Genomic DNA, 19,067 nt, shown 5'->3' with positions numbered 1-19,067 from the left:
GCTGCTGGCTTATGCCACAGCCACAGCAAAGCCAGATCAAAATCTGAGTCGCATCCGTGACTATGCCTCAGCTTGCTGCAATGCCAGATTCTTAACTCACTGAGCGAGGCTGAGCCACAACAGGAACTCCGGTTTCACTTCCTTTTCAAGCGCCAGACATTACCCCCCAACCCCATCTATTCAGAACTCAACATAGGTTCGCATGAGAAGCCAGAAGTTCTCCACCCCAGCTGTACATCACAATCACTTTAGAAACTTTCAAAAAAGGTACCGACACCTGGGTCCTACCCCCAACCACTTAAATCAGAATCACTGGAGATAGGGGCCTCTGTATCGGTGGATTTTAAAAGCTCTCCAGGGCCCTCTGACCACAATGAGGGCTAAGCACCACTGGGCCAGCAGATTTCAGAAAGTGAGTGTTGCTGGTAGCCATGTTCTCGGAGGGGTCTCCTCTTTCTTCTATGGAGGCGTGCGCCTTTGCTGGCTTCCTCTGTAGGTTCTTGACAAGGTCACCTGTGGGAAGCAGGAGGGCGTGAGTGTGCAGAAATTAGGCTGTGCACCGACAGGGGCAGACCAAAAACAGCCAGCACAGACCCAATCAAGACAGGCTCAGCAGACTCTTCCAAATGAGTGGAACTTTCTGGCTAAATACCACACACACTGGGAGAGCCGTTAATTGAATTAAATTGATATAAATTGCTGCCTGGACTAAGGTGAAAAACTAGTTCATTAACTCACTACTGAAACCGGCCCTTAGCTCAATGAATTTTCACTTGTTTTCACCAGTTAGTACTCCAGCCACTGTGGGTGTTATTAGTCAAAATACTGCGGTTCTGCTAAATCACAACATAAAGCAATATTTTGAACACATCCAGAAATGTTTAATAAATGGCTGGGGAAAAGCTGCTGAAAATATGTATTAAATAGATTAGAAAACTCATGTCTTATAGAAACCAATATTCTCTTTTATCTATGGAACAGTTTCCTCTTAATGAGGTAGCTTATTACATGAAGCTAATGGGTAGCTCAGGGTAGGGCTTTAACAATAAGTCATTTAAACGTTCAGTGCCCTCATCAGTATTTAACGACTGTAATAATACCTACCTTGCAGTGTAACTGTCGTGGGTGTTATCTAATCATCATAGTTCCATCTCATGAGCACTCACCACTTGCCAGGTTAAGGTGTGCATTCCATGGATTACGGTACTTTTGCATTTATGAGACCCTCTGTGCATTAGGTATGGAGAGGACACTCATACTACCCCATTTTATAGAAAGAAAACTAAGGCTAGGCGAGGTGCAGTGACTCGGCATAGGTCACAGAGCAGGCTTCCAGCCAGGCAGCCGTACCTCTTCACCAGTGCACAGAGTACAGCAAGCACTCCGGAAATGGTAGCTTCTTGGAAGAAACCAGGACCAACCTATAGCTTTCTCTCCCCCAGCAAGAAACCAAATCATTCCTCATTGTTTCCAGGTCCCCCAAATATTTTCCTTAATTTAAGGAATAATGATTAATTTTTAAAACCACCTTTGCTGACTTTACTCTGTGTCAGTCATGATTCTAAGCAATTTTCTCAGCTTCAGAGCATTAACACTTTTAAGCTCCATAACAGGTCAATGAAATGGAACTATCATTATTCCACTTTCACAGATGAAGCAACTAAGGCACTTGGAAGTAAAGCAAGCACCTTAGACCCACACCTAGTGAGTGACAAAGCCAGAGTCTGAAATTGGCAGTCTGGCGGAAGAGCCCTCTCTGCTGCCTCCTCTTGTCCACCTGTGATCATGGAGCCAAGTCCTGTGAGATCCCATTGCCATCACTGACTTCTGCCAATGTCTTCAACTCCATGTATGCAACATCCTGACTGGGAACATCAATCTGCATGAAGCCCAGTGTCCACCTTCTCCCTGCATGTAAGGGCTCCTGGGCATCATTAAGGAAAAAAAAAAAAAGAGCCACTATAAAATCATGGTCCCTGACCACATCTGGGCCCCCGGTGATGCCCAGCTAGTTGAGAGGCATGCAACAGACTTTCCCTCAGACTCTCAAGATGGAACCAACCCTGCCACACCTTGATTTTGGACTTCTGGCCTACAAAATTATAAGAGAATAAACTCCTGCTGTGTTTAAGCTGTCTGGTTTGTTATGGCAGTTTTTAAAAACTATGTAGGTATATATTTTTTAATTTTTTAAAAGGCTGTCAAACTATTTTCCAAAGTGGCTGTACCATTTTACATTCCTATCCGCAATGTGTTAAGGGGTCCGTTTTCTCCACATCCTTGCTGACACTTAGTATGGTCAGTCTCTCTAATTTTAACCATTCTAATAGATGCGCAGTATTATGTCACCAATAGTAAACTTGTGTTTCCCTGATGCCTAACGGTCTTAAAAACAATTTCACTTGTATATTTGCCATCTGTGTACCTTCTTTGGTGATGTATCTACTCAAATCTTTTGGCTATTTGATATGTGGGTTTATTATTATTGATCTTGAGAGTCCTTTATATATTCCAGATACAAGTTATTTATCAGACTGTAATTTGCAAATATTTTGTCCCAGTTGGTGGCTTTTCCTTTCATTCTTTTAAGCATATCTTGTGAAATTAGCTCACTTTCAAGGTGCCAATTTGGATGCATTTTTTCTCAGATGCCTTCTCTGAGCCGCAAGCTTTTGATGAGGGGCCCGTCTAAGTCCTTGTCAAGTCTCAGATACACACTCATGTCACTATGTGCATCGTAATTGTAATTACATTTGTTCGTTGTTGTACTTGCTTGTTTACCTGTTTGTTCCTCCCCAAACTCAGAAGTCTGTGATCCATGAGCAAGGACTCATCATGCCCTGTTCTGCTGTATCCTCCAGGCCAGTACTGAGGTGGAGAGAAGATGGTTACTGTCTGCCTCTCCAAGCTCACTGTGTATAGTTCTCCACGCTGCTCTAAGCTCTGGGAAGCTGACTTATGTGGACTCCTTGAACCACTGACTCTTGGCTGGGTTCAACCATTGGCAAGAGGTCAGAGGGCAGGGGAAGACAGCACAGGCTGTTCATATTCACAGCTTCCTCCTTGACAGGCTTCAGTTTGGTAGCAATAGCTCCTTTCCTGTACTATTGGAGCTTCCTGTTGCAGAGTACAGCTCTCATGAGGTCTCTATAACTTGCTCTCTGCCCTGTTCCTTCAGGCCAAGGTGGCATCTTGACAGCTTCCAGCACTTGCTAGAACCTACATCCTTTCCCAACCTGTTTGGGTTTGCTTCATTCTGCCCATACCTTTGCAAATATTTCCTTCCCTATAAATCTCTATAAATCAGGGTCTCCCTTCCTTCTTGCTGAGACCCTAATTTTTACAGTGCTCAAAATGTATTTGTTACTTTTGACCCTCATCATAACCCATACATTAAGTTTTAAATCCCTGAATTGTCCTCACTATTTGCATTCAATATAATTCAAGATTTTAATTTTTTTCTTGAGTTTCAAATGACTCCAAGCACTATATTCTTTTCTACCTCCTTCCTTCTCCTCTCCTTCATTCATGCATTCAGCAAAGAGTGGGGGGGGGGTGGTTATTAAGTGTCAGGAACTGCGCTGCCTTGGTGATTCAAAGAGAAGGAAAATGTAGTGGGCTCCTCAAGGAACTCACATTCATGTCAGAGACATAAATAAAGAAATAATTCTAGGAATTCTCGTTGTGGCTCAGCAGTAACAAACCTGACTAGTATCCATGAGGACACAGATTCCATCCCGGGTCTTGCTCAGTGGGTTAAGGATCTGGTGTTGCTGGGAGCTGCGGTGTAGTTCGAAGATGCGGCTCAGATCCTGTGTTGCTGTGGCTGTGGTGTAGGCCGGCAACTGTAGCTCCGATTGGACCCCCTGGCCTGGGAACTTCCATAGGGTGTGGCCCTAAAAAAAAATAATAATAAGACAAAAAAAGAGAGAATAAACAATTCTAATTCGAAGTGATAAACAGAGGATGGAAGATGTACAGGCCTGCAGGTGCAGAGCACTAGGGCTGTGGGATACATTGTGTCAGTTGGTTAGGGGTCTGTAGGGCTTGCTCCTGAGCCTTCTTTGCTATGCTCTTTGCTGCCCTGCTCCCTCCTCACACAACCAGAGCTCCTATAAATGGACATTGACAACATGCCAGACCCTGTGCCAAGCAGTGCACAATCTTATCTCATTCACTGCAGCTGCACCATGAAGCAAATCATACCACCCGCATCTTCCACAGACGAAAACTGAGGCTCAGGTAGACAAAGTAACCTGCTGGTCAGTGGCAAAGCACCTACTTTAACCATCACACTACCCTACCTCACAAACCTGAAACACAGGCAAGACTGGGCCATGGGGAAGGATCATTTTCTCAAAGGCTTAAAAGCTCTTTGCCACAGATTTCCACCTCAAAGCAGCAATGCTTCAGGAAGAGATGAAAACTAGCTCTTTTGGAGTCTTCTAATCATCGAATAGGAAATTTAGTGTCAGTAGGCCAGGAAGCTGTCAGCACCATTCTTCATTACACTAATTGCTCTGAAGATGAAGTATGGCTGGTTTCCCCTCTTTATCCTGTTCATATTCATAGCTCTGCTACTTTGGAATATTATCTGCTGTGGGTCCGGGAAGGGTCCCCTCACCTCCCCGTTATACAGAGGCTAAAACTGAAGCCCATGGCAGGTGACTGTCTCACCCAGATCCCACAGCCAGTGGGAGGTAGCCCTGTGTCCCAGTGACTGACCCCTTTTGCCAGGCTGCCCCATTGCTGCCCTTGGCTCCAGCCAGGCCTCCCTACTCACTCTCTCCCAAACTAGCATTTCTCACTCCAACACTTGCATTTTTTTTTTCTCACAAGTTTTCCCCATCCTAGAACAACCTCTTCCTCCCAAATTCCCCTCACCCTCTTGGAATACATCTAAGCCTGTGCCATCACTCCAGCAGCTCCTCCTGCCTCTCTTCCTTTCACTCTCACTGCATTGCACCTCACCAAAAATTAACATCAGGGCTGCACCTTCCTACTTAAGCATGCCACTTGGATTGCACTCAGCTACTGCAAACAGATGCCAGCCCGCCCAGAAGGGGCTGAACCACGTACGTTGGGGTTATTCCCATAGCACAAAATGTAGTTCCGAGGCCACAGGAGAGATTGAAAAAACATGTCATGATTGAGGTCTCCATAGCCTACTATGTTAAAAGCACCCCTTTTCTGCATGTTTCAGGCAAGGATGCGGACTTCTAATAAAACGCTTTTGACTCTGAACATATATTGGAAGCTCTCACATCCTCCCATGCCCACCTCTTGCTCCAACCACCTCTGTAGTAGCCAGCCCGACATAAGCTCCCTCTGGGGCAATGTGCTATCACCTCACCTCTGGCCACACCATGTACCTGTTGCTGCCTGTCCCAGGGCTTCTTGGATGCCAAAGCATGGGACCGCGCTTGTGGCCTACCACTGCCTCGGAAGTGTCCAGAGGCATTAATATCCCTAGCACCACTTTAACCAGCAGGGATGGTCAGCCTAAGGATAAATGTTTTCCCCTTTCCTCCCAGCTCCAGGCAGTTCTGAGGCCTTCTGAGGTGCCTGCAGGACTGAGCACATGTTGTTACTACCGTGGTCAAGCCAGTTACTTTCCTTTGTTCCCTACTTCACTCTGATCCTCAATCCCACTCCCTCCCAGGGATCTCTCCCTAAGCTTTAATTTCTGGGAAACCAGGCTAAGACAGTTTTATTAGCCTGCCAGAGCTGACTCAACAAAATATTATAGACTGAATGGTTTAAACAAGCAGAAATTTACTTCTCACAGTTGTGGAGGCTGGACAGTCCACGATCAAGTTACTGAAGGTATGGGGTTTTGACGAGGTCACTTTACCTGCCTTGCAGATGGCCACCTTCTTGCTGTGTCCTCACATGGCCTTTCCTTAATGCCTGGGTGGGGAGATTACACTCTTCCTCCTCTTATAAGGCTGACCCCAGCTAGGACCCCATCCTTAAGATCTCATTTAACCCCAATTAACTCCTAAAATCCCTACATCCAAATACAATCACATTTGGGGGTTAGGGCTTCAACATATGATTGGGGGGGCAGGTGTGAGAAGGGACACAATTCAGTCTATAGCTGACAGTGTTACTCAAAAATACTGGTTTCGTCTTGGCCAACAGGCAGCAGAGAAAAGGCAAGGTCCTCTAAGATCCCACCACCTTTCTTTTTTTAAAACTCCTTTTTGCTTTCTTTCCCTTTTTTTTTTTTTTTTTTTTTGTCTTTTTAGGGCCTCACCCAGGACATATGGAAGTTCCCAGGCTAGGAGTCCGATCAGAGCTATAGTTGCCAGCCACAGCCACAGCCACAGCAACCCAGGATCTGAGCCACGACTGCAACCTACACCACAGCTCATGGCAACATTCCATCCCCAACCCACTGAGGGAGCGAGGCCAGGGATCAAACCTTCATCCTCATGGATACTAGTCATGTGGTTATCGCTGAGCCAGGACAGGAACTCCCCCTCCTCTTATGTTTTAATGACTAATGTCATAAACAATGTTTTGTTTAATGACTGTTTATGAAAGGTCTGTTCTTATGAACATTTAATGTTTCTAGTGTTCCACTATTTATTTAGAAAGACTACATTTTAGTCAAGGTTTTCTTAGTTAACCGAGCAACTTTCGCAAAGTGAAAAAGTTACCCTTAGAGCAAATCACTTTGCATTTCTGGACTGGTTTTCTAGCTATAAAATGGGACAATGGGATACTAGCTGTAACACAGGATAACCCAGCTGTTTTGCTGGGTTGGGGGATCCAAGAAGATGGAAGGGGTGATTTTTTTAAACAGGAAAGGAGCCCAAAATGGAAGAACCTTCAGGGTACTCTGGAATAAGGAGGATGGAGACCCCAGTGCTCCCCCAGGGACCTCTGGGCTCCACATTCCAAGCGAGCAGAGGTCCAAAAACGCTCCAGAAGTGCTTGGGTCCACGGAGCAGCTCGGTTTACTCTAAGCTGTCTGCTGCCAAACCCGCAGTGTTTACCAGAATCCGGGTGGTTTGCAAACCCAGATGTCAGACTTCCTGTCCCAGGGATTCTCAACTCGCTCACCCCCAACTCCTATTCGGCCTCCCCCAGGAAGGAGAGAGAAGGCTGGAAGCAGGAGGAGCGTGCACAGAGCAGCCTCACCCCTCCTCTCTCCCCACCCCAAAGGCAGGAATTTCTGGGATCGGCAGATGGTCCACCCCCTCTCCCTCCTCTTGCTCCAAGACAGAGTGGGTAGGGCCGGGAAAAGCTCCGCGACTTTCGGTCTTCCAGCCCATAACCCCGAGTACCCTCACGCCGTGGCGACTGGGGTGACGGAGGGGGTCTGCCGGGCGTAGGGGCGGTGAGGCCCCCGGGGAGGGGTGGAGCGCGGAAGAGGCTGCAGTCCCGCCTCCCGCTCCGCAGAGCCAGGCGCTCCGGCTGCAGCGCTGACCCCCCTGGCGACCTGACCCCCAGCGTCCGGCGAGCTCAGTGGTTAGTGATGCCGCTGCCGTCGCTGTTGCCGCTGCCGTCGCTGCTGCTGCCGTTGCTGCTGCTGGGGACACCGCGGGGCTCCGTAGAGGGAACGGCGGTGGCGCTCACACCCGAGCGGCTCCTCGAGTGGCAGGGTGAGTGTCCCCCGGGCCGGAGGGACTAGGTGGGCACGTCGGACGCGGGGATGGTCAAGAGGAGGAAGGGGCGAAGCTCGGGGCGGACGAGGGCGGCCGGGATTGTACGGTGGACCACGTCTCTACAGTCCAGAGAAAACCCTCCGGATGGACCAGTCCTGCACCGGGACAGGCCTAGCACCCCACTTCCCAGGCCCTGCACCCCTTCCCCTGCCCGGCCCCCTCCAGGCTTCCGCGGGGGGCGCGGCGAGGGGCGGGGTCTGGGACACGCTGTGCGTAGGAGGATAGGAGATACTTTGAAATGTAAACTTTATGAGAGTTGTTTATTTGAGAGGACCATCTCTCAGATAAATGACGGCAAAAGGATATTCCATTTCGTCCCCTCCCAAAGCAAGCGCTCTGGGTATACGCCGCCACCTGCAGAGTGGCCCCAAGCCAGGCCACTCTGCTCTTTTCCCCTGAAGGAAAGAAAACAATCTTCTCTATTAATGCCTCTCAGACCAGATGGGGAAGAGAAGCCCCTGTGGCCCCAGTGAACTTGCGAACTGGAGCAATTACCCTCCTTACTCCTCAGTTTGTCTCTTTAGAAAAATTGGGCTTGTGACATCCATAGGACCACTGAGCATTAAGTGTGATCCTTTGCAAGGCAGGTGGAATGCCAGTGAGATCCGCCCACAAAGCACAAGGATGTACACGGATCAATTTATTAAACGTTTATAAATCCTATAATAGGATTATAAAGGGGTGTATACAGGGGCAGAAGGACAGATGGTCCTATAGGAGCCCACAGTCGTGCATAACTGTATGGCCACCTCTGAGGAGCCCGGCCAAGTGCAATACCCTCTGTGAAGGGAGGAGGCAGGTAGGGTAAAGCTAAATAATCCAGGAGGAGTCTCCAGGCAGCCTCCATCCTTTCAGTCTCTGAGGATAAAATTAGAGAGAAAGGGTAAAACAAGGGGTCACCAGTATGTATGTTTATTTTTTCCTCTCTCAACATATTGTGGATATATTCTGGAGGTAATCTTCTCTGGACTGTATTCTCTAGCATTCCTAGGAGGCTTTATCAGGGACAAGTTGAGCAATCCTTATTCTGAAGCGGCCAAAGGTCAGAGACCTCTTTTACCTCCTTCGTCAGTTCAGTAAAAATGCTGCTGCACATGCACATGTGACTTTGTGGGGTGATCCATCTCCACTAACAGTAACTGTGCCACGTTTATTCCTTTACATTTTAAAATGTGGCTTTTTGCCGGAGCACTAGATGTCTATCTGGAAGAGGGCAGTAGCCCAGAGGACAGAAGCTGGAACCTAGTCACCCAGAAAGAATGTACTGGTGATCCCCTGAGCCAGGGTTAGCACTGAAGGGCTAATCCCTTCTATATGTAGCAGCCCCAAATCCCGGCTGAGATGGTTTCTAATCCATGCCTCTTCTTAATAATAAAGGACACCCTGAAGTTAAAATCATCCACTGCCTCCTGTACACTCCAGGTGACAGTTTGCAAACCTAAAATCATTTGACAAGTTGGCATTGAGATTCTTCAGATAAGAAAATTCTGCTGTTAACTTCTAAAGAGCACAGAGATTGTGTGGCATTGAATGTTCCAATCCTCACACAGCTCCTTGACTCCAAACAACCACATCTGTGGAATTTTAAGTATAATCTAGGTGGTTAATTTAAAATCAAGTTTTTCCTGTTTGTTCAAAGATGGAAAAACAAAATCTTAGTGTTGGAGGGGACCTGAGACATGGTCTACTCCAGCCATCCATTTTCCAGACGTAGAAGCTAAGATAAAGCCATGATTTTTAGCTGTGTTTGGGTGCCTTGGTTTCCCACGGTGTTCACTGTACTACATTGATTGACTTTTAGCTATGACTCTGACTTACTTTTAGCCAGGATTGGCATCCCCAGGCAATCAGGAGAAAATATTCATCTACGTCAGTTTCATATTCTCTAATAAGGGAAATGTAATAATGCCAGGCAGATTACATACATAGTATTTTCCATCTGGAAATTTCTTTGATAGGTATTATTGATTGATTTCTTATTTATTATAAGCATCTCAGTCTTGAGAGGCTGATGATGGATGGTATTGTGCTGACTTTTCAATCATTCATCAATAAATTTGTATTAAAAAATCAGTAGATGTCAGAGTTCCCGTCATGGCTCAGCGGTAATGAACCCGACTAGTATCCATGAGGACTCGGATTAGATCCCTGGCCTCGCTCAGTGGGTTAAACAATCCAGCGTTGCCTTGAGCTATGGTGAAGGTCGCCAACGCGGTTTGGATCTGGCGTGGCTGTGGCTGTGGCATAGGCCGGCAGCGGCTACAGCTCTGATTCAACCCCTAGCCTGGGAAACTCCATATGCCATGGGGTGCTGCCCTATAAGGACCCCCCCCCCCCCGGAAAAAAAACACAACAGGAGATGTAGTGTCATATGGTAGTTAAGTTCATGGACCCTGGAACCTGAATGTCTGGTTCAAATCCTGACTCTACCACTCTGTGACTTTGGGGAAGTTACTCAAGCTCTCTCTACAGTTTCTTCAAATATGAAACATGGGACTAATAATAATACCCGGAGTTCCGATTCAGCCAAATGGAATCTGACTAGCATCCATGAGGACGAAGGTTCGATCCCTGGCCTCGATCGGTGGGTTAAGGATCTGGCATTGCAGTGAGCTGTGGTGTAGGTCACAGACGTGGCTCAGATCTAGTGTTGCTGTGGCTGTGGTGTGGGCCAGCGGCTACACCTCCAACTCGACCCCTAGCCTGGGAACTACCTTATGCCAAGGGTGCACCCTTAAAAAAATAAAAAAATAAAAATTAAATTAAAAAAGCACTTACCCAAGTACTGTCCTTTTGTTTCAATATCACCACAATACCATCTTCCTCTGGCCATTCCAGACCATTTTGATGAGTTGACAGCCCTGTAACAATTACTTACCTCCCTGCCCAGCACTGTGCTTGGCATATCTGCTGCCTCTCTCCTACCTCTATTTGCTATACCCAGGGGCATCACTGTGGTTCTGAAATCTGAGTCCTTCTTCTGGCGAGACCTAGAACCTGATAACTTCACTCAGTCAAATACCCCAGATACTGGGAGGGCAGAGAGAGAATGAAGAAGGGAACAGGGCATCCTGGGGGAAGGTAGGCATGGTCTCTGCAGGGGTTGCTAAAGGAATGATCTGGGGGCAAGTGAAAGGATTCTGAAATTGTTTTAGGGGCTGAAAACAATCAATGTGAAATGGCCCCAACAGGCATAGTAGGAGACCTTCCTCTGCAGCACCCAGCTTACCAGCAGCAGGGGCAGAGGGAGCCCATGGCTGTGTCAATCCTTGGGGACTGTCAGGGTAGCTCTTCTGAATGGCCAGTGACCAAGGGAAGTGAGGGTGCTGATGAGTGTGAGGTCAAAGTGCTTGACCATGGGGTCCTATCTGGGAAGCAGAAAGTGAACCCAGAGTAGGGGAGTAGGGGTGTCCCTCAATGTCCTGTGCCCGCAGGAAGAAGGGTGAGGAGCTGAAGGCCTCAGGTGCTCATTCACTATCTGTCAAGCATCATGTGCTTTATCTCCCTTCTTGGTTTGGGTTCACCCAAAAGCTATCCCTGAATTTATCAGGATGCCCGTAATTCATTTGGGAGGTGATTCCAGAAGGCAAGGCAAGGGAGTGAACAAAGGAGGCAGGAAGGGAAGAAAGCCTTTATAGGTGACTTTGGCTCAATGTCACAAGGGCCCCTCTGAGGTACTATAAAGAACACAGTGAAGAACACAGTGGACTCACCGAGGGGCAGGAAGCCAACGCCCACCCCTCAGTGAGGGAGGGTGTTCCTGGGACACTAAGCCCCTGGCACTTTGGCCTGCATGAGGCACCATCAGGCAGGGAGACAGAAAGTCAGCCAGACTACAGGAACTATCTCAGGTCAGTGACCTCCAGAGGAGGCCGTGTGGATGCGGGACCAACAGAATCTGCTACTCACCCCCATACTGGGGAGATAAAAATATGAGTCGGAGATGACACTGTTCCCAAGAGGCTGAGACTTCAGACTCTGATGCAGAAACACAAACAATTACAAACCAGTGCAGCAGATGTTTTGATAACCAAGGATGAGCAAAGGGATGCAGAGGAAGGACTGGCCTGAGCAGGGCCAGGGACTCCCAAAAGGGCATTTGTTTTCCTGAAGGAGAGGTAGACAGTTGCCACATGGGACCTACAGCACTCGGGGAAAACAGAGAACATGTGCAAAGGCACAGAATCACGTGTTGGGCAACAGTAGTTCAGTGCACTGAGAGTTCTATTATGGGTTCTTTTGGTTGCAAGAAAGAGGGTCGCTGAAGGTCACTCGGACGAACGTGGGCCTGGATGTCAGGGTAGAAGGAGACCCATGGACAGGTTCTCCTGTGCAGCCAGGCCTCCTGGAAACAGAATTGGCCACTGAGATGAAGCAACTACCTTCTCTGTGTCTCTGTCTCAAGGGCTGCTGGGTGGCCCCTTGTTGTTCTCTTTCTGTGGATGGGTTTCTTTCACTTTGACTTGCAGGACTTTTCATGTGTAGTTCCCACGGCATCTTTGGAAAAGTCCCTTAATTTCCTGGGAGAGGAATCTGGCCACACTGGTCAAAGCAGGCTGGCTGGTCCCTGTGCTCTGCCTTTGAATCAGAGGCCTTGCCATGGCTAGTAGGTTGGGGGGATAGGGCTGTGAGTTGTGCATGTGGGCTGCCCCACTAGGGACTGTGGATGGAGCAGATCTCCAGAATAGGGTCACTAAGAAGCTGGCCTGTCTATATTTGAAAGCAAGTGAGAGAGGAGGAAATGACAAGTTTATTTCGAGGCACTCTTCGGAAGAGAAAAAAACTTCTGTTTGAACAAATTGGGTACCGCTGAGAAGGGTCTCGTGAGTTTGGATGAAAAGGAACTGGATCATACTTCTATGTTTAAGAATGTAATGGTCAGTTTGGGATTGGAAGAGGGTAATTCTGAAGGGAAGCAAAGAGCATCTATAAGGTTAAAGCAATGGCCCATAAAGAAAGACGCTGATGACCTGAGCTAAGTCACTCCTGGTGGGAATATGGAGGAGCAGAAAATGTCGATTCAAGAAATACGGGCTAAAAAGGAAGAAAATTAGGAGTTGCCGTCATGGCGCATCAGAAACGAATCTGACTAGGAACCAGGAGATTGCTGGTTCAATCCATGGCCTTGCTCGGTGGGTTAAGGATCCAGCATTGCCGTGAGCTATGGTGTAGGTCGCAGACGTGGCTCAGATCTGGCATTGCTGTGGCTGTGGCGTAGGCTGGCAGCTGCAGCTCTGATTAGACCCCTAGCCTGGGAACCTCCATATGCCGTGGGTGCAGCCCTGAAAAGACAAAAAGACAAAAAAGACAAAAAAAAAAGACATCAAAAGAGTTGGAGAGAAATGGCAGAATAGGAGGGCTGGTGATCATACAATGGAAATAATGGGTTTTGGAAGTGGATCCGTTCTCAGTAACGACCAGCGTCCAAGGTATGGTTGCAGGAGTGGTCACTAAAGTGATAATAGGTGAAAGAGGGTCCTTGGAGCAGAGGAGGTCAAGGAATGGAGCATCCAGAGCAGTAGAGACGTATCCCTTTGAAACAAATATTTCATTTCAAAACACCTTTAGTTAATATGATGTGCTGTGACTTTTCTACTCTGTTCCACTCTATTTTGTTTTGTGATGCTGGTCAGGACACACTAAGTATACTAAATGGATGTCATGACGCACTGATGGGCCACCACTTGTATTAGAGAAAACACTGGGCCGGAGTGTTAAGTCATCTGTGTGGATGTTAAAGGGCTTGGGGTGGGGAGGACAAGGGAGCGCTTGCTGAAGACACGTAGTCAATGAGAGGCAGGGGTTCAGGGTTGTGCACCCCAGTACCAAGGAATGAAGAGAGGGTGCCCCATAGGAGAAGTTTCTGAAAGAGGGTGATGAGAGCCACCACCTGGATGGGGCGAGAAGGGAGGAGACGTCGTGACTCTGAGCTTTACCCCTTTACTTCCATTTCTAATGCAAAAGTCAGGATGCCCCTTACCACAAGCAAATAGCTGCTATTAGTACAGACCTTTCTTTTACACATGAAGAGGGTTAAGGAATTTGCACCTACAGGAACTTGTTGAGTGGGGATTTGAACCTTTGAACCAGGCCCTTGAGTATTAGTGCAGTGGACCCCTGGATAGTCTTGTGACCTGTTGCTGCTATTCGATGGGCGCTTGGGACTTGATTTTGTGACAGGAGGCCGGCGAGCCCAGCCTCTTGCTCTCTTCAACACCCCCTTTTCTAAACCTGTACCTTCCACATGTAGGAGTGCATATTTTCACAAAGCAGAAATGTGCAAGCCATTGATTTTTTTTTTTTTCCTAAGCAATTTTTATATCCCTGGGCAATAAGCCATTCTCCTAATCTGGAGATTTGGAGTTGAAGTAAAAGCACGATCAGATGTTGGTTTAGCTGCCCTTCCAGGCCATCAATCACTCCAAGCCTCAGACTCTGTTTCTTCCACCTCCACCCACCTCTCTCAGACGCACTTTATATGTTTCTCATCCCAGTTTCTCTAGCTGGCTCCTTTCCTCGTGAGCCTTTGAGAGTCAGCACGCACCCCCAGTTTCTCTGGCCCTTTCCACTCTTTCCCAGTAAGCTCCCAATTTCTTTTCCTATTGCCGTTGTCGCAGTAACTGATACTACACGGTGCGGGTTCCCAGCCAATGGCCATAAAGGCTGAGCCACACAGAGGGCTCACTTGTCCCCTGGGCTCCCCATCCTCGACCTAACAATTTGCTCATTTATCTTGGGGTTTTTAAAGAAACGATTGCTTTGTTTTGCCTCTTCTGAATCCATCACTATGGGATGAATCCTCATATGATCTATCAAAGTAATATATCTGAGACATGTATAGATCCTTGTCTCCATTTTCTTGTAGAAATTATCCTTGAAAGCCTTTTCGGAGATGTTCCAAAACAAAGCTAGGAACATAAGTTTTTTTCTCTTTTTTGGCCACACCAGTGGCATGTGGAAGTTCCTGGGCCAAGGATGGAATCCACGCCGCAGAAGTGGCAGCCGAATTTATAACCCACTGAGTCACAAGGGAACTCCATAAATTATATTTTTCAATTGATCAGAGTGAAAAGAAATATTTTAGTTCATAAAAGAAACAAAGAAAAGAACAACGTCTAAATCCTATATTAAGTCTCTTAAGGGTAGAATATTTTATAATGCCACGCAAGAAAAATGGAGGAATATTATTAAAATTCCTATAAACTGGGTTTTGTCATACAGAGCTAAACAAAAGAGACAAGAGCTTTCTGCTTTCATGTGTGGCCACATGACTTTTTAATTTATGATACTTTCCAGACTACTACAGTTCCCAAGCAATAAGCTAATAAAACAGTTTCATTGTTTCTGACTTTCTGCATTCCGCTCTTGAGAACTTTCCTTTTTGATTGTGAAAATATAAACAGGAAATTCAAAGTAGTAATCTAACTACAAACATTGTTGTCTTATTTTGTTGCTATTTTGCACTATCCATGTACAAATTAAGTTTTGTTTTTCTCTTATTAACATTTATAAAGTGGCCATAGTGACTGAGATAATCGTCATAAGGAGGAGGTGGATCCTTTTTTTTTTTTTTTTTATTGGTCTTTTGTCTTTTTAGGGTCACACCCACGTCATATGGAGGCTCCCAGGCTAGGGTTCCAATCAGAGCTGCAGCTGCCAGCCTACACCACAGTCCCAGCAACACAGGATCCAAGCTGCGTCTGTGACCTATACCACAGCTCACAGCAATGCCGGATCCTTAACTCGCTGATTGAGGCCAAGGAATGAACCTGCACCCTCATGGTTACTGGTTGGGTTTGTTACCGCTGAGCCACAATGGGAGCTCTAAAGAGTAGCTGATATGAAGAGACATGTGGAGCAGACAGCCATCTACAAGGCAAAGAAAGAGCCCTGAAACGGATCCTTCACTCACAGGCCTCCAAGGGGCCAATACAGCTGACACCTTGATTTTTGACTTGTAACCTCCAGGTCTATGAAACTACACCTTTGCTGTTGTTTAAGCCACTCAGCTTGTGGTACAGCAGCCCTGGCCAAAGAATACAGGGACTAACACTACATCTATCATCAAAAGTTGGGCTGGGTTTTGTTTTCATTTCTATCTCCCTCTTAAGTAATTTTTTTTTCCTTAAATGGGTATATTCTCAAAGCAGTTAAGATGGATAGCTCAGTGTAAACATTTTTGATTTCAGTAACATCACATCATTTCTAGGGTTGTTTGGTTTCGGGTTGGCGGTGTTTTCTGTTTTTGTTTGTTTGGGTGACCGACCTTTGAAGCATATCCCCTGGGGCTTCAACACAAAGGCCTCAGTGGGAGAAGTACAACAATGTCTGTCTCACTGTGTCTTGCCATAGCATGCTGTTTTGTATCAAAGCTCCCTGGTGACTCAGAGGGTATATTTTCAACAGTCTATAAGATGATAACAGAGCCACTGTGAATAATGATTTTTATACCAGCAAGGTCTGTCAGATACTTTCAAGTAAGTAAAGACCACAATGATGGAGGAATAGACTAAATGCAAAAGGAAGAAATATGGAAGTTCTCCTTGTGGCTCAGCAGGTTATGAACACAACATTGAGGACGCAGGTTCAATCCCCGGCCTCGTTCAGTGGGCTAAGGATCTGGTGTTGCCACGAGCTGTGGTACAGGTTGCAGACATGGCTTAGATCTGGTGTGGCTGTGGCATAGGTCAGCAGCTTCAGCTCCATTTTGACCCCTAGACTGGGAACTTCCATGTGCCATGGGTGCGGCCCTAAAAAGACCACAAAACAAAACAAAACCAAAATAAAAGGAAGAAAAATGTTTTCAACTCAGTTTAAAAATTCACCAGTGAGATACAGAGATACATAAAGGGACTTCAGAAGAGATGAGACTTTCTGTGAGGGTCAGCTGCTGCTAAATGAGACAGATGAAAAGGAAAGGACGGAGAGGGAGGAAGAGTGGCAGGGAGTGGCAAGGACAATCTGAAAGGGTTAATCTGCTTTACATAGGGGTTGGTAACAGGCATTTTTGAATCCTGACAAAACTGGAGCCTGGTGGAGTTGATTAAGCCAGGTTTCATTTTTCCTGCATGTGAGAAAGAGTATGTGTGCCTCGTGGAACTTGCAGTGACGATTTGGGGAGATTAGAAAAAAAGGGGAAGAGAACACATAAAAAGATTTAGCAAGAGGGGTCCCATGGGCCTGTGGAGGTTGCGATTATCCAAGTGCAGAGCTGCAGGAGAATAAAGACGGCTCAAAGTCAAGGACGATGCGAGGGCAGGGAAACAGAAGAAAGTTCTGAGACAGGACAAGGAGGTTTTAAAATGTACTTAGCTTTTTACTTGATTGATTAGAAGCCAAGGGCTTTGTTAGGTACTGTCAGATTGTCAAGAGACAAACACCAATATCTCAGATGATCTGGGATAAAATGAAAATATTCACACAGAGAGGTCCAGGAAAGACAGACATACTTTTCACTCGGTTCTGTCCTTTCAAGTACGATGCACATGCTGCAAACATCAGAAATTCCTTGTTTGGAATTCTCGTCATGGCTCAGCAGTTGACGAACCCAACTAGGATCCATGAGGATGTGGGTTCGATCCCTGGCCTTTCTCAGTGGGTTAAGGTTCCGGCATTGCCGTGAGCTGTGGTGCAGGTCGTAGACTCAGCTTGGATACCCAGTTGCTGTGGCTGTGGTATAGGCCAGCAGCTGTAGCTCCAATTGGACCCCTAGCCTGGGAACCTCCATTTGCTGTGGGTGTGCCCCTAAAAAACAAAACAGAAAAGAAATTCTTTGCTTATTGGTTTGGAAAGTCATATTAAGAATCCAGCTCCTCTGCATCATTCTGCCATGAATGGAACTTGATTCAGCTGCTCGTAGCATCTCTTCCCGCGACAGAGGAATCTGAGTAAGGAACACAATCAGATCTGAGTCTGAGTCACTGGATTAGGACAAACCCCAATTTGTGTAGCTGGGAAATGTCAATACATCCCAAGAGAGAAGCCGCTCACCTTTAGATTGGTTTCAGGGCAGGGATACCCTCCCCACTACCCCCAGACCCCTTCTGCACCAAAGCAGGCACTGTCAGAACAGCAAGGAATTGGACAGATTCAGGAGATGATCACAGGGGAGGAAGTGGTCAGGCCAGCACCAGCTGTGTGGAATAGAAGTTTAAACCCAGGGGAATGGGGTAGGCAATTGAAATTGGATTTCAGCTGGCAAGCTGTGGCTTTCCAATAGCTTGTCTGAAACATTGCTCTTGATGTGAATTGTGCATTTGAACTTTTCCTTCCAGTTCCCTTAAACATGGAGTGGCTCAGAGGCTGGCTTATGCCTTGGTTGGATTAGGTGGCCCCCATCAAGGTGTCATTTACTGAACACCAGAAAACCCTTTGCTTGCCTAAAATCCCCCATAAAAAGAGGATTTCTTTAGGAATTGTTTTATAGTTTGTTTTTGGTTTTGGTTTGTTTTTGTTTTTATTTAAAATCACATACACCTCACCAAGGCTTAACATTTGAAACTGTATCTTAGTCACGTAACACTTAAACCTCAGCCTGTTCTAAGAGGAGCTGTTTAAAGCAGAAGAAGACGCCAAAAGATAGGAGGAGGTTAGAAGGGGTACTGAGAGTGAAGTGGGAGGGCCTCAAGAGAAACTCTCTATGGGAACCCCCAGCTGGCACTTTTCCAACTGTCATCGCAGCCCCAGGCTTTAGACTCCAGCCTCATGGTACTTCAGGGACTGGCAGGCTCCTGTCAGCCCATCAGATACCTGAAGCCAGAAAATAACTGCTTTTCCAGAACCTTCCCATTCTATCCATCGCCATATCCTGTCCTTTCTTCCCCCTTTGAATTATCTCTCTAGTCACTAGAGTCTAACTATTCCCTTTCCTTTCTCATCAACCCCAATCCAACTGGCACCTCCGTCTCCCTTACCCGATCAAAGCAATATCTTCAGCCTGTTCTCCATTAGGCATGTGGGCTCTCATTCCACCTGAATGAGAGAACTCTTCCCAAGCAGGAACTTGGGCTTTTGTCTCACACCTGTACTCTCCCCAGACAATGCTGGGCAAACAAAAAGCAATCAATAAATGTTTTTGTCGAATGACTTGCCACCCCAATTCGTCTTCCACATCACAGCCTTGGTCATGACTTCTCTTCTTCTGAAAGCTCCCTTTCATCTGAATAATACACAAATTTTTGCATAAAATTTAAGTTCTTTCTAAAATGACCTTAAATTACCTCTTTCCAGCTTCATATTCTACAGCCACCAAACTCTTTTATATAGTGAGGCTCTCGTCACTCTAGAGCTAATTATTTTTTATCATCCTTGAGCTGCGGTGACTTTTGCTTTGTCCACAATGACCTCAACCTGTCCATCCAGAGACCTCCTCCATTCCCTGAACTCTCTCTG

General features: G+C 46.7%; 1 protein-coding gene across 2 annotated transcripts in view; it reads left to right on the top strand.

Moving 5' to 3' along the window:
* The first annotated feature begins 7,104 nt into the window (after nt 1–7,104).
* PLA2R1 (phospholipase A2 receptor 1) overlaps nt 7,105–19,067 on the top strand; it is a 126,238-nt gene continuing 114,275 nt past the window's right edge. The window contains exon 1 of one of the 2 annotated variants that reach the window (XM_047772711.1): nt 7,105–7,613. In XM_047772711.1, coding sequence (XP_047628667.1) covers nt 7,487–7,613 — 127 coding nt within the window. In that variant the 5' untranslated portion in view covers nt 7,105–7,486. The remainder of the gene's footprint in view (nt 7,614–19,067) is intronic. The other variant, XM_047772710.1, reaches the window with a different exon arrangement.

Source organism: Phacochoerus africanus, chromosome 3 (assembly GCF_016906955.1).
Source record: "Phacochoerus africanus isolate WHEZ1 chromosome 3, ROS_Pafr_v1, whole genome shotgun sequence".
NCBI classification, from domain to species: Eukaryota; Metazoa; Chordata; class Mammalia; order Artiodactyla; family Suidae; genus Phacochoerus; species Phacochoerus africanus.
This window is presented reverse-complemented; position numbering and strand designations above follow the sequence as displayed.